Source organism: Monodelphis domestica, chromosome 3 (assembly GCF_027887165.1).
Source record: "Monodelphis domestica isolate mMonDom1 chromosome 3, mMonDom1.pri, whole genome shotgun sequence".
Classification (NCBI taxonomy): domain Eukaryota; kingdom Metazoa; phylum Chordata; class Mammalia; order Didelphimorphia; family Didelphidae; genus Monodelphis; species Monodelphis domestica.
In genome coordinates, this window is record NC_077229.1 from 28,973,902 (window position 1) to 29,001,388 (window position 27,487).

At 47.5% G+C, this 27,487-nt stretch overlaps 1 protein-coding gene across 1 annotated transcript in view; it reads left to right on the forward strand.

Moving 5' to 3' along the window:
- CORO1C (coronin 1C) overlaps positions 1 to 26,908 on the forward strand; it is a 109,013-nt gene extending 82,105 nt beyond the window's left edge. Inside the window, exons 3-11 of the mRNA XM_056821627.1 lie at positions 3,852 to 3,974; positions 14,682 to 14,811; positions 17,661 to 17,842; positions 20,399 to 20,518; positions 21,173 to 21,277; positions 22,033 to 22,178; positions 23,259 to 23,316; positions 23,404 to 23,652; positions 24,760 to 26,908. Coding sequence (XP_056677605.1) covers positions 3,852 to 3,974; positions 14,682 to 14,811; positions 17,661 to 17,842; positions 20,399 to 20,518; positions 21,173 to 21,277; positions 22,033 to 22,178; positions 23,259 to 23,316; positions 23,404 to 23,652; positions 24,760 to 24,879 — 1,233 coding nt within the window. The 3' untranslated portion in view covers positions 24,880 to 26,908. The remainder of the gene's footprint in view (positions 1 to 3,851; positions 3,975 to 14,681; positions 14,812 to 17,660; positions 17,843 to 20,398; positions 20,519 to 21,172; positions 21,278 to 22,032; positions 22,179 to 23,258; positions 23,317 to 23,403; positions 23,653 to 24,759) is intronic.
- Positions 26,909 to 27,487: the final 579 nt, after the last annotated feature.

The window sequence follows — 27,487 nt, forward strand, 5'->3', positions numbered from 1 at the left end:
CTCAAACACTCAATTCACCTGGGCTCAGATTTACATTCCTTCACCTTCCAATTGCTCCACATGCACCATGTATCAGGCTAAGAAGGGAGAGCTTTAAGGAGATCAGAGTCAGCCTTTAAGGTAGTTAGAGTAAGCTGTTTGAACTTGCGCTAAGCATGGTTACAGATCTCCTTTTATTAAAGAATTAATTAATTAATTTGTTTGTTTCAGACCCTTACCTTCCGTATTGACTCCAAGGCAGAAGAGTGGTAAGGGCTAGGCAATGGGGGTGAAGTGACTTGCCCAGGGTCACATAGCTGGGGAGTGTCTTGCTTCCAGATTCTTGCTTACTTTTGTATTGGACCTTGCAAATTGCCATTATTTAGCTGTTATGCTAACTGCAAAATTTTAAGAATTTCAAAAAGGAAAAATATGAGATACGATAGTTTTCGCCATGCCTCATTGTTTTGATGTTACTATCTCATTAGAAAATGGAGTGTCGGTTTTTATAAAAAAAAAATGGGGGGCAAAATATAGTCTGATTAGAAGTTGGTCCATTTAAATATGTTGCTGGCTCCCTGTTACCTTGCTTCATAATGATCTTTCAGGGGCCTTGGTATATAGTGCATGCAAGGAAGAACCTAGGCCAGCCTTTTTTTAAATTTTATTTTTATTGTCATGCAAAGCACATTTCCATATTGGTCAATGTTGTACAAACATACTCATACCTTGACCAAGCCCCCCAAATAAAACCAAAGATACACTCATGTGAAAGACGACTCCAGCATTTCTTTCTCTGGAGGTGGATAGATAGCGCTGCCCGTCATAAGTCTTTCAGGATTGTTCCAGATCATTGCATTGCTGAGAATAGCCATGTTTTCACAGAAAATCATCGTCCCGTATTGCTTTTATTGTGTACAATGTTCTTCCAATTCTGCTTATTTCATACTGCATCAGTTCCTACAGATCTTTCCATTTTTTTCTGAAATCCTCTTGCTTATCATTTCTTATAGCACAGTAGTATTCTATCCCCAACATGTATCACAACTTGTTCTGCCAATCCCCAATGGATGGACAACCCCTCGCTTTCCAATTCTTTGCCACCACAAAATGGGCAGCTATAAATAGGCCAGTCTTTATAATCTATTTTTTAAAATGGACAGAATTAGTTGCTACTAGTCTTTCAATCATCCCTCTTCCATGACAGCATTCCTATAGATGTCAACACTTAAAACTGGAAAATTGGCTTCATGTGACAAGTTGCCTGTTTGAGAGTCCAGTGTTTAAATTATGTGGAAATGGCAGAGCTTTTTTATTAGAAACAAAAGAAAATTTCAGTATTGATGAAATTGCACTTTAAGTAATGGAGGGCATCCTAAGTACATCACAGCCCATCTAATTACCATTTTTACTGGTTTAATAAAAAGAATAAGACACTTTTTCCACTCCTAATCAAAGCTTTGTATGTTTTTATTTTGTTTTGTTTTAAAATAACTTCAGCTGTTGTTGTTAAAGGCAAAAGGGATGTTTGCTTCCAGAATCTTTCAGTCTAAAATGTAATCTGTTGCAGGTCTTCCTTTATAATTTGGTAATCTCAGAACTTGTTAGATGTTAGACTCAGAAAAGCAGTCTCTAATGGTTTAATGTAATCGTGGCAGGAAGTCTCCAGTGGAGTACCCCAGAGATTTGTCCTTGATTTTATGCCTTTTAACATTTTTTTATTGGTAATTTAAGTAAAAGCTCATCAGATTTGTGGGTGACACCAGACTATGTGGTAGGGAAGAGGAGAGTGAGTTGGGGACAGCAAGAGTTGGCTCAGGATCCCAAAAGATCTTGGTAGGCTTTGGCAGCAGTTCTCCATCCTCTTGATATCAAAGTCCTCAAAGACACCAAGGGTATAACTGATGGGTTCTATATCCATTGATACTGTTTTTCAGTCTTGTCCCACTCTTTGTGATGCCATTTGGTGGGGTTTCTTAGCAGTGGTACTAGAGCGATTGGCCATTTTCTTCTCTAGATCATTTTACAAATTACGAAACAGAGTCAAATAGGGTGAAGGATACCACAGCTAGTAAGTTTCTAAGTAAGGCCTGATTTGAACTCAGGAAGGAGGTGTCTTCCTGATTCTAGCCTGGTATTCATCTATCCACAGGACCAACTAGCTGTCTCTGACACTGTATTTGAAACCAAAACTGATACATTTAAAAAATATTTATTAGTTCATTCAAAATGTCTATTACATGTCTATTACAAACATGTCTATTACATGTTAACATAAATATAATTTTTTTTATGAAAAAATATTTTCCCAAATGCAAAGATTTAATGAAATTGGCATTGTTCTACATCTTTTTTTATTTGGTTATTTACAAACATTATTCATTGTAAACAATGATCATTATCTTTTCCGCCCCCTGCCCCCCTCCCACCACTTCTCCCATAGCCGGTGCACAATTCCACTGGGTTTCACAGTTCTACATCTTTTTTAAAACCGAATGCCTGGCTTCTTAGAAGACAACAAGATTCTCATATCTGCTTCTGCTTTTGTTCTGTTGTGATGTGTTATTGATAAGAGATAGCCTTACATAGATATGTGTGGGAGGAGATTTTAGTAAGCAAATAATATCTTGAAGTCATCAAGGGGCAGCTAGGTGGCTCAATGGATTGACAACCAGGCCTAGAGATGGGAAGTCTTGGGTTCAAATGTGTCCTCAGATACTTCCTAGCTGTGGGACCCTGGGTAGGTCACTTAATTCCTATTGCCTAGCTCTTGTATTGATTCTAATTTGGAAGGTAAGAGTTTAAAATAACAATAATAACAACAACAATAATAAATAGCCTGGAGGATTTTTTTTTTACCCTTGATTTCTGTCTTAGTAACAATTCCTAAGAGAGAGGGGCATGATGGGTTAGGCAAATGGGGTTAAGTGACTTGTCAAGGGTCACATAGCTAAAATGTATCTGAGGCCACATTTAAATCCATGTGCTCCCAACTCCAGGTCTGCTGCTCTTTCAACTGAGCCATCTCTCTGCCTGTTGGTTGACTAATTTTTGTGTCTTTTAATGAGGATTTTCTCTTGGATAGGAGTTGGATTGGGTGATTGATGAAGTCCTTAGAGTCAAATTCTGTTCATCTGTGATTTTTTTTTTTAAACCCTCACCTTCCGTCTTAGAATCAATACTGTGTATTGGTTCCAAGGCAGAAGAGTGGTAAGGGCTAGGCAATGGGGGTCAAGTGACTTGCCCAGGGTCACACAGCTGGGAAGTGTCTTGAGTCCAGATTTGAACCCAGGACCTCCCGTATCCTGTCCTGGCTTTCAATCCACTGAGCCACCCAGCTGCCCCCTTGATTTTTAATTTTTGATCAAGAATGTACTTGCAATTTGTAGTTAAATTTATTCAACTGTTGCCATTATTATCTATTATGTGAAGCGGTTGGTTTAATGGTAGGTGCAGTCCCATATGGTGGACTCTGAGGACTTTGGCTTGAGCCATTTGACCCTAGAAAGGTTGACCATCCATCTTTGTAAATTGGGGCTTAATGCCACTCCCTCCTTCCCTCCCCCAGGGCACTATTGTCCTTGGAGAGGAAACTTGTCCCCTTGGAGGGGACACTTTTGGGTGTCTGTGATCGCCTCCCCTTTTTGTTGTCTTCATAGGAGGTCTTAGGAGCTGAGGCCTTTGTGAGGTGGCAGGAGTTACTCGGAGTGGGTTTTGGAAACGCTTACCTAGTCACGTTTGCCGTAGCCAGGTCTGCCTCAAGTATTCTCCCTGGTGTACCCCCCTTAATTGTAGAGTTTTGCTGGGATGCGTGTGTGACGGGAATTCAGAATAAAAGCTTTAATGGAATGGTTTTCCTCTTTTTTCTGTAGACTGGCCGAATCGACAAGTCCTACCCAACAGTATGCGGCCACACAGGCCCCGTGCTCGACATCGACTGGTGTCCACACAACGACCAGGTCATTGCCAGTGGTTCGGAAGATTGCACAGTGATGGTAAGTGTGAAAGCCGATTTGGGGGGACGCTGATTGTGCGGGCTGAGGAGGCCCCTCAAGTGGGGTGCCTTATCTGAACTTCCTGTTTCCATGGAGCTGAAAGATCATGCCTGATGTAGGTCATCTTAGAAGGATGCAAATGCAGTTGGGGACATGCAGGCCCTCCAGGGACCTCCCGATACTCCCACCTCTGGATCTGGCCCTCTTAGTGCTGAGGAGCCCTCTAGGAGCCCTGAAGATGGCAGAGAAGGACATCCAGAGGTTTCCTGTGGCTAGAAGAGAAAACCAGCCTTCAGTATCTTTTGGTTTAACATCCCCGAGAAAGGAAGAAATACAGCGCTGCGGTCCCAGAGCTTCACTTAGAGAAAGAGAGGGCTCAGAGATTGTTGTCCCTGGCAAAGAAAGAGATTGGATTCAGTTCAGCAAATCAAAGCAAAGCAAACCTTTATTCTGCTAGGGACAAGACACTGTCCTCGGTACAGGAGAGGAAAACCACATCTGCCCGGGAGGAACCTCTGTTCTGTTGCTAGCCAAGTTCCTCTGAGTTTTTGCTTCTTTACCGCCAGTTACACACTGTCTCAGGGCGTTGGCTGTTTTATTTGAGGGCTCTGCATGGATCTTAAGAAATCGACTTGACTTTCCCCTTCCCAAACCCCTCTTTTTTTCCACGAGTCCTTAAAGTTGGGGTTCAGAAAAGGGTAGGTAAGAGCGGGGGTTAGATAGAGCCAGTCAGTGCCTGTGCTGGGCCAAATGGTACTTCTGGGAAGAGGTGTTGGTGTGGGCTGATTTCCTGCTCCCGCCCCACCTCTCTTCCGAATGAGTTGTGAATGTGGGAACATTTGTGAAGAGGAAAGATGAGCGTCAAGTGTAGAGGGAAGGGCAGAAGGCCTGAATCAGAATGTCAGGTCTGAGCCTTACTTGTTGTGGGACCTTGAACAAGTCATTTTCTCAGGGCTGGATGGAATTCAGTCCTCTTTCCCCCAAATATAGTCTATTTTACAGGGTTTTCTCAGAATTCAGCAAGAATATGTTGCTAGTATTAATGTTTTTCCTTCTAAAGTAGCAGAATAAAGGCCCTTAGGTCTGGAAAAGGCCTTTAGAAATCATTTAGGGGCATCTTGGTTGTTCAATGGATAGAATGCCAGGTGTAGAGATGGGAAGGCCTGGGTTCAAATTTGGCCTCAGATATTTCCTAGCTATGTGAAAAAAAAGAAAAAGAAATCATTTAGTTCAATTCTCTGTTGTGGAGAGGAGGAAACCCAGGAGCCAGGATTTGGGGAGACTTGGCCAGAGTCCCCCTCACTAGACGGATTGGGTCTGCCTAGGGCCTTCTGGCTTCACACCTGTCAGATGGTGAAAATGCTTTTCAGTAAATCAGATGGAGGGCCTCTTGACCCCAAATGTCCCCAATTCCCATAGAAGGGTTCTGGGAGGTGATCTAGTGCAAGTCACTCATTTTTCAGATGAAGGGCCTGAGGCTTAACAGGTGGGTGTTTAAGACCAGCATTAGCTGACCAGTTGATTGCCAGATCCCTCGGGCCCTTTTTCACTCAGTTCTTTCATTTGTTATCCAGTGCAGAAGCTAAATAAAAATCCCCCAACTTTCCTGTGCTTTTTTCCTAAGGGCATTTTCCACTCTCCTTCAAGAGGGAATGTGCCTGTGGAAGTTCTAGCAGTCGAATTCAAGTCAGCCAGAGCTCTGGGCTGGGATTCCCGACTCTTCCTTGGTTGTGCTTTAAGCCCTTACCTAGAATCAATGCTGTGTATCAGTTTCAAGGGAGAGGAGCGGAAGGGCTAGGCCACAGGGGTTAAATGACCTGCCCAGGGTCACACAGCTAGGAAGTGTCTGAGGCCAGATTTCAACCCAAGACATGCCATTTCCCAGGTCTGGCTCTGAGTCACTGGGCCACCTGACTGCCCCCAGTTTGCTTTAGTTTAAAAAAATGCTCATGGGACTTAATCAGAGGGAGTGAGTAGTGGCAGATGAAGAGCCCTAAAAACAACCAGAAAAAGGACTGTGGCCAGTCCTCAAGGGAGCCATATAGACGACACATAGGGATTCTGACGGTTGTGGAGTCTGGCTGTCCTGCGGACTGGGAGGAAGGACAACCTGTGTTCTCATTCCCCTCTGGTGCCCCAGGAGCGGGTCTCGGCCCTCTCCCCATCTGTCCAACTGGGATCCTAATCCCCATGGCCCCCACTTGCCTCACAGGCGTGTCGTGAAGAGGCCTTGGTACAACTGGAAGTGTCAGAGAAGCCATGATTCTGTGTATGGACACAGTGTTTCCCAGGATCGCTCCACCTGTGATCCTCCTATCTCGTGCTGTTGTCAGTGCCACTATGTGGAGGGATGCTCCCGCTTTATCTGGGTTCTTTAAGTCAGGCTTCTGCTGGCTCCAGAAGAGGTCTGTGGAGAGGAGATGTTAGATGCAGCCAGTCAGTGCCCCTGCCAGGCCAAACTGAAGAGGAAAATTCCAGTTTCCAGAGTTTGGTGAGGACCGATCTCCCACCACCATCATCTTCACTTCCCCAGGAGGATTGATGGGGCCATTGTTTTGCTTTCATTGGATTTTCAGGGAATTCCATTTATTTTTATCTGAAAAGGGTTTTGTTTTGTTTGGTTTTTAGTCATCACATTGAATTCCTTGACTTAATTACTTTGAAGTCATATGACATCACTGCTGTGGCATGAAAAAGGCAATCTGTATCTTACTAATGGAAAGGAATACTTTTTCATGTGAAGTCCTTTGATGGCCCCTCCCGGCCCCCTTAAGAGTCTAGAATGCCACTAGAGAGGCATCCTTGGGGTTGCAATTGGTATTCTTTACTGCCTTCTAAGTTTGTGCTTTTTAGCTTTTTTTAAGTACAAACCCATTTTTTTATTTCAATTTTTACATCCCAACTTCTTTTTTTTTTTAAATTAAAACCCCCACCTTCCGCCAATACTGTGTATTGGCTCCAAGGCAGAAGAGTGGCAAGGGCTAGGCAATGGGGGTCAAGTGACTTGCCCAGGGTCACACAGCTAGGAAGTGGCCGAGGCCGGACTTGAACCCAGGACCTCCCGTCTCTAGGCCTGGTTCTCAATCCACTGAGCTACCCAGCTGCCCCATCCCAACTTCTTTTTTAAGTAAGCTGACTGCTGCTGTAAAGAAACAAAAGAAAATATCCAAAGATACACTGGCTAATCTATACTGTATATATTTTTTTCTCTTACAAAAGCTTCATAAGCAAAGAATTAAAGTTATAAATGATTAAATTAGTATAATAGTTCTGGACGATAAGAAATCTATCCTTGGTCAGATTATATCTGAGGTGTCATGCTGAATTTGGAGCACTATTTAAGAAAGGACATTGATAAACTGGCTCATAGAGGAGGATACACAGAATAAGTTAATTGATAGCTTTGTTTTAATGAAATGGGAAACCAAGACATCACTTTGAAAGATGTTGCTCAGTCAAAAAGCATTTATAAACATCTGTGCCAGGTGGGGCACCTGATGGTGCCATGGTACCCAGAGCACCGGACCTGGAGTGTGGAAGATTTAAGTTCAAACCTGGCCCGAAATCCCAGCTTTTCACCCTGTCACTTAACTGTTTGCCTCTGTTTCCTCATCTCTAGAATGAGCTGGAGAAGGAAATGGCAAATCATTGCCTTGACTCTTGACTCTGCCAAGAAAACCCAAATGGATGCACGAAGAGTCAGACACAACTAAAACCTATAGAACAATTTGGCCCAGGCATTGCACTGAGCGCTGGGGATTTGGAGGAAATCAAGGGTCCCTTATGGTTCAGTGGACATATAGGCCTGACAAGGAGGCTCACGAGCCCTATCTAACTAATGGCAACTGAAAGGGCTTCCCTTGGCAATGGTGTTCATGAAAGTCCTCTCATTAGAGCCCTGTCCTGCTGTCTCCTGGGACCCGGAGGTGATCCAGGGCTATCAGAGGATTGCCCGGAATACAAGCCCATGGGACACGAGCTCAGGCCACCCTTGTCCAGTCCCTCTAGCACTCACCCAACTTTCTAGTCCAGATAGTTTGCAGAGACTCCCTTAGTTTGTTCTAAGTCCCATCACTGCAGGACTTTACGGTTGGTCAGAAGCTTTCCTCACATTCTTAGGGGGTTTTAACATTTCTTTGACTCTGTTTCCAGTATAGCCCAGTGACGTAGGCAGTACAAGTAGGTCACTGGTGAGGAGTGGGTATGGTCAGAGTGGGCATCCCTGAATTAGGTAAAGCTTGTTGAAGACTCAGGCTGCTGAGGTCGTGTTTGTGGCTGGTAGGAGGCCATCCAGGTCAGGAGATGGAAGATTAATGAGAGAACCTGTTGGTGATGGGGAGCTGGGCAGTCTAGTTGAATTGGATCTTGCTAAATGGATTCAGCTTTTTTTCTGTGAGGCAAGGTTTCTTGGGAGGCAGTGGGAGATTTTTCTGGGAGGTTTGAGAAAATGTGAAAAGTTATAGAAAGCTGCTCTGACAGGGTAGTGAGTTCACCAAGAGAGGTAGGTATGAGAGGGATCTTATGACAGGGAGACCCAGTTGTCATTATGCAACATTAGTTTGGCCCAGACTCCATTAGCTGAAATGTTTAAGTTGGTCACTTAAATGGATTCCTCAATTGTTTCCAGCAATAATTTTCCTTTATCATAACTTTCATTCCTTTGTGGGAATAGGGCGAGGCACAGAATATATGTAGATGACATTTCTGTTCTGGCTATTTGCCATTGGATGTTTCCAATCTAGTGTTGTGGCTTTTGATTTTCCATATTCAGAGTTTGGGACCCACCCTTTGGAGGGAGAAATCTTTGGGTTCCTTCAGGAATACCCTGACTTCTTAACACTTCCAAGTTTCTGATCTGCCACTGCTAAAAGTTGTGGTTCATCCCTCCTCCACTGGAGCCACCATCTTTCAAGACTTCTCTTTCTTTATACTTTAGCCCTTTTTGGGAAGTCAGGGCAGGGTCAACGTGAAGTACAGTGGCAAGTTTTTTGTTTTTGTTTTTTTAAAGTTTTATTTAATTAATTGATTTAGAATATTTTTCCGTGGTTCCATGATTCATGTTCTTTCCCTCCCCTCCTTCCACCCCTTTCCTGTAGCCTATGAGCAGTTCCACTCAGTTTTACATGTGTCATTGATCAAGACCTATTTCCATATTATTATATTTGCTCTAGGGTGATTGGTTAGAATCTACATCCCCATCAAGCACAGGAAATGTTTTTCTTCTGTTTTCGCTCCCACAGTTCTTCCTCTGAATGTGAATATCATTCTTTCTCCTAAGTCCCTCAGAATTGCCCTAGATCATTGCATTGCTGCTAGTAGAGAAGTCTATTACCTTTGATTGCCAGTGGCAAGTTCTTAATGAGAAAATTTGGGGGAAAAGTTCAAAGAGGAAATGTGCTTATGGGTATGTGTGTGGGTGTGTATATGAGAGAGAGAGAGAGAAACAGACAGATAGACAGACAGACAGGCAGTGGTTTTAAGACAGAGACAGATGGTTCTGGATTTCTTGTTTCCTCATTCATTGGTGCTTTTACTTCATACACTTCTCTCCTCCCACTGTTCCTCTGACCCAAGTGGATAAAACCAATGATAGTGATTGGCTTTGTGTCTAGAACATCTTCTTAGAGTCGTGTTTTTCATAAAACAAAAGTAGATTTCTTTTTTTAAGCCATACCTTCGATCTTAGAATCAATACTAAGTATTGGTTCTAAGGTAGAAGAGTGGTTATGGGCCAGGCAGTGGAAGTCAAGTGACTGCCCAGGGTCATCAGCTAGAAAGGCTCTGAGGCCATATTTGAACCCAGGACTACCCATCTCCAAGTTATGGCTCTATCGACTGAGCTACCCAGTTGCCTCTAGATTTTTAACAAAATGTATTTATTCTCTCATTTATTTTCCTCCAGTTTTCTTTTCTGCCACTTATGACTGTCCACATGTGTTTTTTAAGATGTTGGATGGGATATGGGTGCAGGTTGGTGACATAAAGCTCTAACAGACCTACATGGTGACCAGAACCATGACCTTGACCCCCGGATCAGGCCCTCCACCTCTTGATGGGCTGCCTCTTGGAGGTATCAGGATTAGGCCTCCAGAAATGCTAAGAAATACTTGCTGAGGATGTGAATTAGTGAATAGAATTGTGGGCTCCCAGGCAGGAAGGCAGGTTCAGATACCACCTCTGGCATCTACCCTAGGCAGTCATTTGCTTTCCTCCTCTCTGTCTCAGGTTCCTTAGCTGAGTTGTTCCTGTGACACAAACTTGTTGTGAGTCTTATCAGTTATGTACAGCCTGGTATCATCCTTGAGATCCCTCCTTGGATGAGCTTAACTTTGGGAAGAGACATCTTCCATAGACAATATGTCCTCAGGCCATCGCAGCCTGGACATCAAGGCCTCTTAGTGGTCCCAATGCTGAGCAGGCCTGTGTTTGAAAGAGAAGAAACCAGAGCCCTCGAGCACCCCCCATCTAGGCCTCTCCCCAAGCTCCCCTGCCTTTCAGGGTATTGACCACTTTATGGGTTTTGATATTTTACTTCTTCAGATCAGCAGGACATTCCTCAGGGAAGGGTTTGGGTGATCCAAGGGGGGGAAGCTGAGGATGTCACCAAGGAGGTGACAGCTGAGATGGGCCTTGAGAGGATGGGACCTTTGGAGAAGGGAAGAGCCCATTCTAGCAGAGGGACCAAATATTTGAACCTCATTTTTCTGTGAATTGGACACAATTAACAGCATTATTTCCCCAAACTGTTTTTTTTTTAAACCCTTACCTTCCGTCTTGGAGTCAATACTGTGTATTGGTTCCAAGGCAGAAGAGTAGTAAGGGCTAGGCAATGGGGGTCAAGTGACTTGCCCAGGATGACACAGTTGGGAAGTGTCTGGGGTCAGATTTGAACCCAGGACCTCCCATCTCCAGGCCTGACTCTCAATCCACTGAGCCACCTAGCTGCACCCCCAAACATTTTTTTAAAAACACTTTCATTCTGTCTTAGAGTCATTACTATGTATTGATTCCAAGGCAGAAGAGTGGTAAGGGCTAGGCAGTGGGAGTTAAGTGACGTGGCCAGGATCCCACAGCTGGGAAGTATCTTGAGGCTAAATTTGAACCCAGGACCTCTTGCCTCCAGGATTAGCTCTCAGTGAACCACTTAGCTGCCCCTCCTTATACTTTTGCTGTCTCTCTTGTTACTACTTTTGCTTTTATTTTTCTTTCATTCTCATTTCCATCATTTTAATAGTGTATTTTAATAGTAAGTGCTTAGCAAATGCCAAGTACTCTGCTAAGCACAGGAATACAAATTTAAAGGGCCTTTTTGTCCTTAAGGAACTTCTGTGCTAATGGGGGAAGGCTACCTGCATTGGGGCAGCAGGAATAGTGTTACGTCATGGAAGGCATATGGAGTCGATTGGCGTACCCTGTCTGGAAGTCATGGCACTAGTTGACTTGATGGAGGAGAGAAGGGAGGTGGTAGGATGCCTTGCCCGAATGGAGGGCTCCCAGGCAGGAGTTGTAGGTGGGGAGTTCCAGGGTGGGGCGTCACTCTATGAGCTTGCAAAAGCCTCCTGATGGATAGACTTGAATCCAGATTGCAGAGGAACCAAATGTGCTGAAAGGCCCCCAGCCAGGCCTTGAGCCTCACCCAAAGAGCTCTCAGGCCTCCAAGGTGATCCTTATAACCTGGCCCAAGGTATTGCCATTTAAATAAGCCGCCATGATTTTCCCCCAAGCAGGGGACTTCTTTTTTTAAGAGCCTTTCCTTGGGCCTTCAGTGGGGACTTGCAATGGAAGTGCTCTCACTTCCTCTCTGGGTCCTCACCTCCCGTCCCCTTTGTGAAGCCAGGGTGCAGAAGGAGCCGCTTTGTGGAGATGGCTGTGCTGCCCCCTGGAGGGGGCTGGCTGCAATGACAATGCTGACTGTCAGCCACATTTGGCTCCAGGTTCAGCTTGCAGAGATGCGCCCAGTTGAAGCCTGAGAGACCTGTTCCATGACTTGCCCTAGTGCTGGCTTGATGCTTTGAGAAAAACCTCATTGCTGCTCAGTTGTATCTGGCTCTCCATGGCCCCTTTTGAGGCTTTTTTTGGCAAAGATACTGGAGTGGTTTGTCCTTTCCTTCTCTAGCTCATTTTACAGATGAGGAAACTGAGGCAAACAAGGTGAAGTGACTTGTCCGAGGTCACACAGCTAAGATACTGGAGGGGTTTGCCCTTTCCTTCTCTAGCTCATTTTACAGATGAGAAAACTGAGGCAAATGGATCGAGTAACTTGTCCAGGGTCACAGAGCTAATAAATATCCGAGGCTAGATTCAAAGTCATGAAAATGAGTCTTCCTGACTCCAGACGTGGCACTCGTATTCACTGCATCCCTAGCTGCCTGTACGTTTGTTTTCTTCCCAACTTCACCCTGGCTTTCAGAAGAGCCTTATGACAAGACTTACTGGGCACTGAGTCTCAGTCAGAGCTGTGGGAAGGTCTCCGCGTCTGCAGACGTTGTGCCCCAGACCCCTCACCCCCATGAAATGATGGAATTGTTCTGAGCAGATGTACGCACACGTGCTCTGGGAGATTGAGGGACTCCTTTGAGATGGAGAAATGTTGGCGACGCTCTGTTCAGTTCCTGAGATTGTTGCCCTGCCACAGCCCCGTGCTGTCAGGCAGAACAAGTGTTCTTTCCATTTTTCAGATGAGGAAAGTCTCGCAGCTCCTGAGCCCCAGGTACAGATTGGAACGCAAGTCGTCTGGCTTTGACTTTTAGTCCCACCTCGGCCACTTGGTGGCCCTGCGCCCATCATTCACGTTAGCTTCTTAAAAGTTTCCTTACCTGTTCATCTGTCTCGTGAGTGGCCTATTATCCTGGCCAAGCTCCAGAAAACCTTTCCGGTAATACTGTGGCATGTCGATGCAAAGGAGCTGAGCCAGGGCACAGACCTTGCACGGATAGAGGCAAAAACCTTAATAAAGAGATACTGAAGGCCTGCCCGGCACTGGGTGGCACAGAAGATGCCGAGACCAAAGTGGAGTGGGTGAGGAGGTCACAGAAGAGGTTCCTGCTGGGTGTGAGAGAGGGAGAGTTAAAGGGAACCATATTTGCTCACGGAAATTAGCGAGGAGGAAGCGCGTTCTTTGGGTGGCCTGTTTTGCAACATAGCCAGAATCTAGCAGTAAAAATTGAGGAGTCACCTTAGCCGTAGGCTTTTCCAACATGCGAGAGTGACAGACTTTTTAGTTCAAGGTTCCAGAGAAGGGACTTTAGAACTCATCCCGCCCAAACACCTGACTGCTGCCCGGCTCTTCTAAAGAGAGAGGGGGCTGTCATCAGTTTTGACTAGTTCTAGTTTTGAACAAGCTTTCATTACGAGCAGGTTCTTCCTTGTCCCTGGACCAAATCTGTCATTACTAGAACTCGCTTTCTTCTTTTATTCCATGGAGCCTATAGAATCTGAGATGAGGAAACTTGGAAGGGCCTACGGTGGTCTCTCCCAGCTCTCCCCTTATGCTACACATGAGATGGATGTAGTCCAGAGACGGATGAGTGAATGGCAGAATCAGAATTGAAACCCAGGTTCCCAGAGCTTTGTGGCCTAGGGGGTTGTGAACAAGAATGGGATGGCTTTCTCCTCCTTTATGGACCCTGCTTTGTGGAGGTGGCAGTGCTCCTTGGAGGTTCTTGAAGGCTGGGCCCACCTAGCAGCAAGCCTGGAACATTTTAGCACTTCAGTCTGTTCATTCAGTCCGCTGAGATTTATTAAAACCACCATGTGCTAGCCTGAACTCCTCTTTTAAGCACCTCAGGGAATGTATGTTCTCTTGAGGACTTCAGGGCTTACCCTCCCAGAACCAGGCTGGCTGTGTGATGAGCAACTGCCCTCACTGCCTAAGGCATTCCTGGGGATTATGACCTGTATCAGTGGCACAGAGGCCCACTCCCCACGCCTCAGGCGCCACAGGGCTTCTGTTATGTCGAGTCCACCCAAAGCGCCCTCCCACCTGCGAAATGCTGCAGTGGAGGTGATGGGATCTCTTCTGCTTTCCCTTTTTGGGGGGGTGGCAGGAGGCCCCATGTGAGCGCATATGGGGGGGTCAGTCAGTGTTTGTTTACATCCAGGGTTTCAGCCATACGTGGTACATCTTAGAACATCCCTCCCAAGGATGAGGACCTCTCTTATATCAGATTACAAGCTCCTTGAGGGTAGCAATGGGGTTTTTTTTTCTTTGTATCTTAATTGTACAATGATTTCTCATCCTGGTGCTGCAGTACTTGTGCTTAACATTAACACTAATTCAGAATGCAGTGTTACTTACGGGTATTTTGCACAAGATCTGGGGGATCTTCCAGCCCCAGCTACTCTTTCATGAGAACAACAAGCCGTATTTTGTGGTACTCACTTTATTTGTTGTCTTCCTGGGCCTCTCCATATGGAGCCCTTAGCTGGACGGAATCCTCTCAACCAATTGCCTGACCAGTGTTTACTGCAGTAGAAAGGCCGCACTCCATTTGAGGTATTCTAGTACCGTGGTAGATGTTACAGAGCATAGTGACTGCCATGGTGGCCGTGGCAGCCCATCACGCCATCCTGAGATCATTGTCTTCTTGTGCTTTGCAGCTTCCGAAATGGAATGATCAGGTTAAGCTTTCCTGACAGTCCATCAGACTAACCCTGTTGCCAGCAGATGACATTCAGTGCGCTTCTGTTCCTTTTTCCCTTGCACAGGTATGGCAGATCCCAGAAAATGGCCTCACTCTGTCCCTGACTGAACCCGTGGTGATTTTGGAAGGCCATTCCAAGAGAGTTGGCATAGTGGCCTGGCATCCAACCGCACGCAATGTTCTGCTCAGTGCAGGTAAGAGCAGTCCTTGCCTCCAGCTCTCCTGACTGTCCTTGGTGGGCCTCAGCATGCTGAGTGCTTGCCGCCCTCCCAGGCACAGATGGAAGGCTCCCCTCCTCTTCTGGCCCTGGGCCACTCTTAGCCATGATTTTTCTGCAGCACCCGTAGACAGTCCTCTGTCAAGACCCTAGTCTAGGATGACGCATTAGGTTGCTGGTCATTGAGCAAAGCCTCACAGCTCTTGGTGCCACTCATCCCTTCCAGTCTTTTCTCCTTTGCTTTCATCACACCTGAAGCAGGAGGTGGCACAGGGCTGAGGTTCTTTGCCAAGAAATATCCATCTCCTGGTGGTCTACAGGCCAGGATTTGGAACTTGTGCCTCTCACATTGACCCAGCCCATTCTGAGGCATTGGAAGAAAGGCCTCTTGATCCCGACGAGGGAGACCTCTGCACCCTGGGCCGCATGGACTGTAGTGGGCATAGGTTGTTGGAGGGACCAATTGGTCAACAGGCAGTTATGGGGTCCTTGTTATGTGCCAAGTACTGTGCTCATCTCTGGGAGACCAGGAAAGGCAAACAAGGTTCTCCCATCTCTTCCCCCCTCCCCCCCCCCCCCCTGCCTTTGGGGCATTCCCATTCTAGAAGGGCAGACACCGCACTGGGGGCTTATGGTCTCTCAGGAGACAGTTTGGACATCAGAGGAGATAAAGAAGCTCGGCACAAGGAAGTTGTGTGGGAGGACCAGGAAATTCTGGGGTAGAAAGTGATATTACAGATATACCTTTTTTTAAAAAAACTCTTTCTTTCTGTTTTAGAATTGATAACAAATATCATTTCCAAGGCAGAAGAGCAGTAAGGACTAGGCAGTTGGGTTTAAATGACTTGTCCAAGGTCACAAATCTAGGAGGGTCTGAGATCAGATTTGAACCCAGGATCTCCCATCTTCAGGCCTGGCACTCTTATCTACTGAACTACCTAGCTGCTCCTCAAAATGCATCTTGAAGAAAGGGATTTAGGGAAGCAGATGGGAGGGAGAGAAAGCCTGTAGCCACTTGTGGACACAAGCTGCCCAGGTCACTCCAGTGGAGGCAGCCTTGGTATCATTACCATAATGCCAAGTGGCATATCTGGCGTCTCATCCTAGTGCTGCATTCCTGAAGGCTGTTGGGACACCTGATGTAGAAGTGATCCCCAAATTATACTCTTGTCTACAGCTATAAGAAATGAGGCCAGTGAGTCAGCATCTGTTCAGTTTGTGTGTTATGTCCCAATGAGGTCAGGAAAACATATCATCTATGTTTGTGACCATTGCCCCTCGGGTCTGTTTTTAAAAAAAAAAAACAAAAAACTTCAACCTTTTCAGCCTTTGTGCCCTCAAGTATTGCGTGATATCTTGCATTACTTTTTTGTTTGAAATTTTTGTCATCTTTGAGGGGAAAATAGAACAGAAAAACATATTTTCACTAATAATGTAAGAAATAATTGTTTACATTCTAATGGCCCTTGCTATGTGCCAGGCACTTTGCAAAACACTTTATAAAAATTATTTCATTTGATTCTCACAACAATCCTGGGAGATCAGAGCTGCAGATGACCCTGGGGTATTCAGAGGTGAAGTGACTTACCCAGAGTCTCATAGCTAAAAAAGTATCTGAGGCTACATTTGAACTTAGGACTTCCTGACTCCAAGTCTAGCACTTTATCCATCATACCACTTATCCACCTAACCGTACAGGAGTGTACAGCTGAGTTGTTCTCTCTAAGATTAGAAACATGGAGCGCTGAGGATTTGTTCTTTTTTAGGTAGATAGTCCAGACCTAGGCAGGCTTTTCAGTTCTTTACTGGTTCCACATTCTGTTAATTAACCTTTTTTGAGAAAGACACATTAAGTTATGAGATGATGAGTTCCTTGGTTCATACTTGGCATGGTACATACCCTTCCTGGGCTTGGCCCAGACACTGGATCTAAAAAAGAGATGGGCCGCCCCTCCTGGACACTGCCCTGTCCTTCGTGGTCATTTAGGCCCAACAGCTTCACCCCCTCAGATGGGCACTCCCACCCATTAGAAATGAGCAACAGAAGGCCATGGTCAGCTCTTCATCTGTCCATTAGCCACAGCCTTGAACCCAGTCACTCTCTCTCCTTTGAGGCAGAATTTCTTTTACTTCCAGACTCGTATTCCATAAGGCGTGTAGGGTCAGGGACAAGTGAGTAACTCCAATTCAGAGCTGGTAGAATGTACAATGAGGATTTCCCTTCTGGAAATATTTTCTTTGTCGTTGCTCCCCTTCCATGTGCTTGTTTCCTGCCATGGACAGACTCCCTAAGCTCTTTGGCACAACTACAAAGGTTCCCAGGCACCCTCTCAATAGCTGTCAGTCAGGTAAGGTGACTCAGGGTTGCCTTTGGGAGGGCATCTATGCTGTTCTAGACTTACCGTAATAGGGTAAGTTTTGATTTGGTAAATTCCTTTGGGGATTCTTGTCCATTGTTAGTCTGTCTTCAGCCATCGCTGGCCTACTCCTCTCTTGTTTGGAGACAAAGATCAGTTATGAGTTGATGATTAGAGGATTGCATAGATTTTGCCTTGCGTTCCTCCTGAGTAACTGATCCAAGACCTTATCTGAGAGTGACATCATTCTCTCTTTGTTGAGTGTCTTCTGATGGTTCTTTAGCCCCTGTTCTGATCCACACATTCAGGAGAGGACCTTCGGAGTCATGTATTTTGCACTCTTCATTTTACAGATGAGGAAATGAAGGCACAGAATTGGCGCCGGAGCGGCTCTGGTCCTGCCCTTAACTCCCTCCCTCTTCTCTTCAGTTTCTCTAATTATTCTTTTTTGGCTTGTGACTTCCTTCAGGTTGTGATAATGCCATCATCATTTGGAACGTGGGAACAGGGGAAGCCCTCATCAACCTGGAGGACATGCATTCAGACATGATCTATAATGTCAGCTGGAATAGAAATGGCAGTCTAATATGTACGGCCTCCAAGGACAAGAAAGTGAGAGTCATTGATCCTCGGAAACAAGAGATCGTGGCTGTGAGTATTGTGTGGGGGCTCGGGGGACTGGAACATCGGGGCACAATTTCACTGTTGTGGGGCTCAGGGAGGAGCCCATGGCAGCCTCTCTTCTTTCTTGCCATTTGTATTGGATACATCCTGTGGTAACATTAATTTGATACTAATTACTTTCCGGGAAACAAACTCCGTATAGTACATTCCCATTTAAAAAGATGTTAAACTACCTCATATAGTGATTGCATCTCTCATACTCCTACTAATACTACAAGTGGAAACAACCCTAAAGGATAGCTAAGCTTTCCACAGTTGTGTGAACAGTCTCAATCCCATGGAAATAATGGTGCCTCCTGGCTTCACTGCACTTGGCTGGCAGATCTGGGCACTCTCTTGTCTTGTAGAATCTAAAAATCTTTTTAAGGTTTTATCCATGTTCTTTATTTTTGCTCTCTGGCTTCTGACCTCTTTGATGAACATGCTCTCCAGATTTGCTAAAATCCTTATTCTTTTCTACCTGTCTCTGACTCTTGACACTATTGACCACCTTTCAGATGCTTTCACCTCTTCAGATTTTAGTTCTTCGGATGCCGAGGCTCTTCTTTGGTTCTCTTCCCCGTCAGATCACTTCTCAGTCCCCTTTGAAGCACCAGCCATGGCTCCCGTGAGCCTCTGTAACACTGTCCCCGGCCCTCTTCTTTGTCCACTTTTCTCTCTTGGTACATCATCAGATCCATGACTTGAATTATCAGACTCGCTATTCCGTCCCCAACCTCTCCCCTGAGGTTCTTCCCTCTTCACCAGCTACTGACTGGTCCAACAAGGTGTCTCCTACATACTTCAAATCCAGTATGTCAACTGAATTCATTATCTTTCCCCCCAAAGCCTCTATTCAGGGCACTGCCATCACTTTGGTTTCATCCTCAGCTCTGCACTGCCCTTTACACCAAGGAATCACTTCAGCTACCCGGTTTGTCATTTCTGTGCCCACAACACCTCTTGGATCTTGTCGCCTTTTCTCTACTCACACAGCCGCCACCCTCTGGCCATCTAAAGTCTAGCCAGCTGCTGAAACGATTTTCCCAAAGGATGTCTGGCTGTGTTGGCTCCCTGTTACCTTTAGGATCCCACCACTTCGAACCCTTCGTGGCCTTGGGGGCTCCAACCTTACTGATCCATTATATGCTGGTGCCTTCCTTTCAGGTAGACAGGTGGTCCCCAGCCATCGTGTAAATCCTTGTGGTCTTTGTCACCTCAGCTGCCTGTTAACAAGGAAAGGTCTTGTGGATTGATGGATTGACCAAGCCAGGCTTCCTAATATTCCTGTTTGTTAGTGGCATTGATTGGATTATATTAAGCCCCAGGCTGCTCTGGGGCTTTCTCAGCTGAAGTCTTTGAGTCCAATTCCCCTCGTTTTTTATACAATCAAAAACTCCTGAAAACAAATCTGTCCTTCTTGTGTAAGAATTAGTAAGGATGAGTAATATCCTGATGAGGAAACAGGAGGGGCTTCCACAACATCATGCGCTGGAACCGGTTAGCTGCTGGGACTAGAATTCAGGCAGGGATGTGCTAGGAAATGTTTTACACTTGGCTCTCGGGGGGGAGATGATCCCCGAGACATAATTTTAAGCATCATCTACATTAGTAACATCATCTCTTCCTTAAGTCTAAACCAGCCCCTGATTTCCCAGAAGCAGAAATCCTTCCCTTGGCCAGTGTCACAGTCAGTGCTAGCAGGGTGTGAAGGCACATCAGAAGGCCTCCTGGCTGGGGGTGAGGTGGAGGGGCGCTGCTCTGCTCTGACGAGGGCATCTTGTTTAAGAAAATTACCTAAGAAAAAGAACAACCCAAGACTCGATCCCTCCAAGAGCATGTCTAGGTCTGCTGACATTTCCTATTGCTCCAGGGATCATGATGGCTCTCCCTGCTTCGCTGACATTCTATCCTATCCCAGTTCACCCATTACGTCCCATGCGATCCTCATTGATGCCTTCGTATGTCTGTATCACCGTGTGCTCAGAGAGTCCCTGGTGGGCCACCACCTGCTTAGGCAGTGCCGTCGGTGCTGCTATGAATATCTTGGTCTCTATGGGGCCATCCTTTCTGCCTTAGACATCCAGGGGTCATGTGAGCCCAGCAGGGGGATCCCCAGCTCAAGGGTGTCAGTAGCTTTGTGGCATTTCAGCATAATTCCAGGTTGTTTTCCAGCACGATTAGACTAATTAGCAGCTTCTTATTTGTACAGCCTTTCCAGGGTTGACTTTGCCACATTGTGGAGTAAAGTTGTCCCAAACAAAACGGACAGCACCCCCTGTGGAGAAGTGGTCAGTAGTGCTGTTGGGTATTCTCTGTCCTGTGGACGTTGGCTGCTTTGCTTTCATTAGACTTGAAACAGCAGCTCCTTCGAAATTCTCAACTTTTGTGGCTAGATTGTCTCAGGAGTGCTCCGTTGAATTTCTCTCCCCATCACACTCTCTTTTATGGCAAACGGGGGTTTGGCAGGGCCCTTTCCTCTCACATTCTCTGGGGCACCTGTTAGAGGGGTGTCATGATTTTTCTTGGGTGAATGTGTTTCAGGAAAAGGAAAAGGCACATGAAGGAGCTCGGCCCATGCGAGCCATCTTTTTGGCAGACGGCAATGTCTTCACCACTGGTTTCAGTCGCATGAGTGAGCGGCAGCTGGCCCTCTGGAATCCGGTAGGGATAATCCCCCCCCAGGACCAGTGTTTCCCTTCAGGGGTCATGCAGGTGTCCCTAACCCTTTGTATGTGTATATACCTAGGCATGGGGTCTGGGCTATTAGTCTTAGAGGGCTTTAGTGTCCTGTGACTCTGCTTCCCACCATTGACTTGGGTCCAGCCCCATGACATCTCCAGGAAAACACAAATTCTGACATAAAGGACTTCTGGGATATATTGGTCTTTATCCCTTAGCCCCTAGAGCATAGTAGGCTAACCAGCATTTATTAGCAGAGTCCTTTACTGCAGAAAACCATACAGTGATGCCTTTTTTCACCAGCCCTGGCTGAGTGGTTATTCACCTGCAGACCTTCAGCGAGGAAGCTCCTTCCTCCCCATCAGTGTGTCTACCCATTCCTTACGATCCCAGGACCACGCCAGCCTCCTTGTACTCAGATGATTGGAGAACTAGAAGGAATTTTCAAGGCTTTCTGGTCCATCCTGCTCATTTTAAGATCAAAGGGTTCCACAGCCAGGACAGTGGTTCCACTCCTCCCCTGTATGCCCTACAGATTTAGGTCCATCTGCTCCCATACTTCCCCCAAAGTCTTCTCCAGTGAGGAATGCAGCAGCTTTCATATCAACTCTTAACCTTCTTTATACTTATTTGCAGAAAAATATGCAAGAACCTATCGCCCTGCACGAAATGGACACCAGCAATGGAGTGTTACTGCCGTTCTATGACCCTGATACCAGCATCATCTATTTATGTGGGAAGGTATTGGCAGTCATCCTTAGGGGTTAGACAAGCGACCTTTGATGGGATGGTCGGAGTATATTCTGGCCTTTTGGATTTTGCTTTGTATGTTGCTATTTCATCTTTTCTGTTGGAAGCAACAGTTGGGAGTTGAACTCTAATACAGAACTGTTTTGTTGGACTTAGATAGCTTGTGGCCCAAGGTAGTTGTCCCAGGATTCCCTGGAGTTTCACCCCATGAACGGGCTAAATTGGTCTGGGGAAGGAAACATCCTTTCTTCTTTGACCCAAGGAAGACATCTTCCCAAAATATTGCTGTTGTAGATAATCCTAGAGACTCCAGTGGCTGGAATGTCACTTGTCCAGGTCAGCACCCCCCTAAAGCTTAAATCTCTGTCCAGTGCCCCACACAGGGGGTCAACCTCTGGCCTTCCCCTTCGAGACTGAGAGGTGGGGAATCTCACCACCTGAACCATGGGATTCTTGAAGTATCTGCCTCTAATCTCCCTTCCAGCTTCAGCCCTTGGCTTGGGGGCCCAGCAGAACAAGGCTCCTTCCATGCAACAAGCCTTTATTGTCCTTAACTTTTCTGTTCTGAAGGCTGGAAGTCTGGTGGCTGATTCCAGCCAGTTCTGGTGTGGCCTGGCTCTGAGCCTCTTCCCAGAGGACAAGGCCTCTGAAGTTGGGCCTGGGCTGACATGGAGCCGTTGGACAGGAGACACGGGCGCCCTGCTACCTCGCTGGCTCTTCAAATGCCTGTTCTTGCCTTCTTGCAGGGAGACAGCAGCATCCGCTACTTTGAGATCACGGATGAATCCCCCTATGTCCACTACCTCAACACTTTCAGCAGCAAGGAGCCCCAGAGGGGAATGGGCTACATGCCCAAGAGAGGGCTCGATGTCAACAAATGTGAGATTGCCAGGTAAAGAGGTCGCCGAGCACGGGACGCCGCCACCCATCCACCCTGTGGAGGTTCCCCAGAGGTTTCTGCCTCATGTGCTGGGGTTTCCTTTCTTGATTGAGTTCAGTTCATCCCATAGGGGAGGGCGTTTCAGCGCGTCATTGTTCAGAGACCCATTCTCACGCAGGGGGTCAGCAGACATCAGGCACCCGACGCACGCACGCTGTACTGTGCTAGCTCTTCAGAGGCAGGGAGATGCCTCGCAAGGCTTATGATCAATAGCCAGCACCTACTGTGTGCCAGGCACTGGGTTAAGCAATTCACAGTAATTATCTCATTTGATCCCCAACAATTCTGGGAGGTAATGTTGGTATTCTCTCCATTTTACAGATGAGGACACTGAGGCAGACAGGTGAAATGACTTGACCAGGGTCACTCAGTAAGTGTCTAGGGCTAGATTTGCACTTAAATCTTCTTGACCTCAGTGCACTGTTCTCCAGCTGCCCTTTTATAAGCTAGGGGGTCAGATAAAATAGGGACGCTGATCACTGTGATACCTGTTCAGCCAGAGGGTGCAGTAGAAGAAGAGGACAGAGTTCAAATGTGGCCTCAGACACTTGGCGTGTGACCCACTATGCCATTTAATCTCTCTGCCTCCCTTTCCTCATTTGTAGATGGGGCTGAGGATGATGCCTGCCCTGCTCCCAGGCTTGCAATGAGGGGGTTAACATATATAAAGGGCTCTGCCAGCATTCAAGCTCTACAAAGATAGGAGCAATTTTTATATTTGACTAGAAGGAAAGGGTGAAGGAACTGGGGGCCCAGGCCAGCCAGGAGCACGTTTGCAATTCAGAGTCCATGTAAGTGAGCTGAGGCCTTGGTCTCTGGGCGGCCCAGAGAGTGAGAGCTGTTTAACTGGGCCAGCCCTCCCACCATTGCCCCATTGACGCTTCTCCCGGTGATTGGCCTCTGGGAGCAGCTAGGGGGAGCAGCTGGGCCCTGAGCGCCCCACAACAGCTTTGGTTTGGAACGGGATTGAACGGAGGCTCTAGATGGATCCGCCTGCATTCTGGAGCAACTTTCTTTTTCCTTCCTTTGAAGGTTCTTCAAACTCCATGAGAGGAAGTGTGAGCCCATTATCATGACTGTTCCAAGGAAGGTAAGGGCACTGATTTCTAGGCTGTGTGTTTTCTAGGCTACCCGCCTGGCTTCTCCGGCTCACTCACTCGCCTTGGCTCTCTTGCAGTCTGACCTGTTCCAGGATGACCTGTATCCAGACACAGCGGGCCCAGAGGCCTCTCTGGAGGCAGAGGAGTGGTTTGAGGGGAAGAACGCTGACCCGCTCCTCATTTCCCTGAAACACGGCTACGTTCCTGGCAAGAATCGTGATCTCAAGGTGGTCAAGAAGAACCTGCTGGACAACAAGCCCTCAGCCAACAAGAAAGTTGGCCTGATAGGCCCCGCCAAGGGGGTGGCTGATGGAGTGGGCACCATGGTGAGTGGCGGGGCTGATCGGCCCTGCCAAGGGAGTGGCTGATGGTGCTGTGCCGTGGTGAGCGGTGGGCAAAGGGATCAGCCAGTGGTGTTGGCTCCTTGGTGAGTGAGGAAGCGGATTGGCCCTGCCAAGAGACTAGGTGCCTGTACCCTACTGGAGGAGATTTTGCTGTTGCCCCCTTGCCACCCTCATTGTACCGATGAGGAAACAGGCAGGCAATGATGAAATGAGGTTGCTGGTCTTCCTGATGGCAGGCCTGGTGTCTGTGCAGCACAGAGTCCCTACATCTACAGAAATAAATACTGCCTCCTCCCCCAGATCCCTCTGACATCTGTAGAGGGCCTCACAGGAGGACTTCCCTAGCAGACCTGCTTCCTGGCTCTCGGGCTGAGGAAGCCCCTTAGCGTGGCCGTGCTCCCTCGGCTCATGAGTGGCCACTCATGATTTTTATCAGCCGTGGCACCGGGAAGCAGCCCGCCACCTACTTCTGCTCTATTCCACCTCAGGTCATGATGTGCGGAGACAGGGCTTGGTCCCACCTGCCTCAAGCAGGGCCCTGGGGTAATGGGAGGAGCAATAGGAGTTACCCGTAGTCCTTCCCGGGGTCTCTCTTCTCCCCAGGGACTTGCTGCCTCCTGTCTGCCAACCCCCCCTCCAAGAGTTTAGGCATTGAGACAGTCATCCAGCATGGCTGTGGCCAAAAGCCTTGAGTCCCTGCAGCACCCTAGGGAGGTTGTTTGGGGAGGGAATTCCTCTTGTTGAGGACCTTCTCATCCTAAAGGAAACTGTCCAGATGGAGCCTCTAAGGGCATGGGCAGGTCTTAGAGGAAGACGTGGGTGCAGAGGAGGATGAGGAATAAGAAGCCAGACTGGGGACACTTAGTTGGAAACCAAGATACTTCATTTGGATTTAATCCCAAATTCTAAACGCACAGATCCTTCTGTGGATTTCTAACATCACCTTGCAGGGCCTTTATTAACGCAGTCATCCAGTTTCCACAAGGCCCAGGAGACCGAATTTTCATTTCTCTCCCACGTTTCCAGAGTGGGGCTCCTAATCCTCATTAGAATTCTTCCAAGCTTTCCTTTTTTCTTCTCTTTTCCTAGCAAAATGAAGCCAAGCTGGATGAGATCTTAAAAGAGATTAAATCCATCAAAGACACTATCTGCAATCAAGATGAGCGCATTTCCAAGTTGGAGCAGCAGATGGCCAAGATCGCCGCGTGAAAGGTGGGGACGCAGGCAGGAGAGCCGGGGCTGCGCCAGGGAGGAGACTGCCAACTGGCCCCTGTGTCCCGGCCAGCCGCCATTGAAAAAGTGGAGCTTCTTAGCAAAGCCTTTCCCATGTTTTAAGTGTTCTGTGACTCTTTGTTGAACTTGAAAGAAACAAAAACAAGTGCTCCTTCTAAAGTTCCCGGCGTTCTGACTTTGGAAACCAAACCATTCAGATCCAGTGTTGTGCCCAAGCCTCCTTGACCATTATTGTTGTTGTTGTTGTTGCAAAATAGGGACCAATGGATGCCACGTCGCTCTGTAGAGTTCGTTTTTTTAAACTTGCCAAAACCCAAAGTAGCTTTTTTCCCTCTGTATTTGCTACTTTGCAGTATTTGTGTGTGTGTATTTTTCCTTAATTTGAAAGGGACAGCACTGTGTATGTTTATAAAATGAAGATAAAATATTATTTTATATAAACATTCATCTTAGAACAATCAGAGCAGTAGCCACATTGTGCTGCCTCATCTGTGGCATGAAGGGAGTCAGGGGAACGACGTGGCCAAAGGAAGCCTTGAACAATCCCCAGGGCGCCGCTGCCCTGCCCTCCTGCCCTCCCCCCTTGGGGTTTTGGCTGCCTCTTCTCATTGCCCTTAGTGTGAAGCCAGGCACCCTGTCTCCCCTTCTCCTGCTCCCTCCTTCTCTAGATGGTGGGCAGTCACATCATCATGCAGTCGAAATTGCCCTTCAGTCATCACGGGCTTCCTTCCGGCTCTCAGGAGGCAGCTCTGTCTAGACTGGCATGGGTGCTGGCGTCTTGGCCATTTCTTACTTGAAGCATCATGTTTTCAGGTTCGGGCTAGTGCCTGGCAGGCATGGATGCCCTAGGACAAGGAAGTGGGCATGTAGTGACTTTCTCTGGGCTGCCTGCCCGGCGCTTGGGTACCAACCACAGGAAACTCAGAAGGGGAACGAGCATGTATCCTGCAGTCTTGCCTTTTCTATTACGTTTTCCAGTCTTGCTCTGATGCCATGCCAGAGGAAAAAAATATTCTCTTTCCACTAACAAAGCGCCCTTCCCTTTGCTAAGTCCACACATACAAAATTACTGTACTCAGGGCCCCCCCTCCCCTGCATTTTGTTCTCCCTCCCTCCCCTTTTCCAACATACTTCCCATTAAGCTTCTGAGACTCGTGGACAGAAATTGCCCGGTGCATGTTGAAGCGAGTGGTCTGTGGCAGACACAGTGATAACGTTCCTAGAGTCCGATTGGGCCCCTCATCCCCTGCCCAGGGCTGCCCCTTCAGGCCCCACAGCCCCGCCTGTGCTGGCACGCTCAGCCTTTCCCAGGGGCAAGCGCCAGGCTCACGGAGCCTCTGTTGGTCTCTCTCTGGACTGTGTCGACGAAGACTTCTGGGGAAGGACTGAGTGTCTTGGTGTGGATGTGGAAGGTGTGATGGTGGAATGGGGAAGGGAGTTTCCGTGGCCGTTAGGAGAGGAGAGGCGCGTGGGCACCGGCCCGCCGGCCTCGTGGCTCTGCCTTGGGATCTGGAGAGCGGACGGCTGGCCCCAGAGGGGAGAGCATCCAGATGTCGCTGGTGCACAGGTGGATGAGGAGCTGGGTAAGAGGCAGTCAGTGACCAGTGAGCCGGGTGCAGAGGTGCTGTGCCGAGCCACACAGTCTCCCAAGACCCTTCCGTTGGCCGCTGGGGACCCAGAAGAGAAGCAGAGCAGAGCCGACGGCTCGTGGTGGCAGGATGCTAGGGGGAGTGCGGTTCCGAGGCGGGAAGAGGGCAAGGAAAGTGCTTTTGATTTGTGTGTCGCTTGTGTCTTATTTAAGTGAATGAATGCCTAACTAGGCACGAAGAGTCAGTGCCTGAAGCTGAGGGGGTGGGGGTGGCCTGGTGGTTGTTGTTTTTTTTAAGCCGTGATACCCCAGAGGAGAACCAGTGAATTATTACAAGATCGGCTCTTATAGAGCGGCCATAGTATTCTGTCAAAATATTTGCTTCCATTTTCAACGATAAAATCATTGATTACAAAATTGTCTCCGTGTTTGTTTTCTACCCCAAATGCCGGCTGCGTTTCTTCCCCGGTGCATGGGCGGATGGATGAATAGATGGGTGAGAGTGAAAACCAGCAACGCCGAGCAAAAGGCACAGGAGAAACGGAGAGCCCCAGTGGGGAGAAGCAGCCTTGTGCCGCTGCTTCATTACCTCAGTGGATTTGGAGCTAGGTTGGGCGGGCGTCTCCCCAGGAAAGGACCTGCCACGGTGCCCAGCTTCTCTCCAGGGACTGCTTTCTGAGCGACCTTCTCACCTTTGGTCGCCTTGGGGCCAGCGGCAGAGCCTGATGGGAGCCCGCTCAGGATTCGCTCCAGACAGTCCGGCCGACGGTGTCTGGAGAACACTTCCGTGTTCTAACTTCCCTTGCCTTTTTTACCATCCGCATCTATTAAAAGGCCACTTGAGCGTCCGTGGCCTCCCTCGGAGCTCCGGACTCCTTTTAGCCATTCCCCCAAATTGCTCATTGTCGTAGGATCAAGTATAGGCCGGCAGAGCTGTAGAAGGTCTGCCCGAGATCGCGAGAGAGCTTTGAGACGGCCAATCCGCAGCCCAGAGAA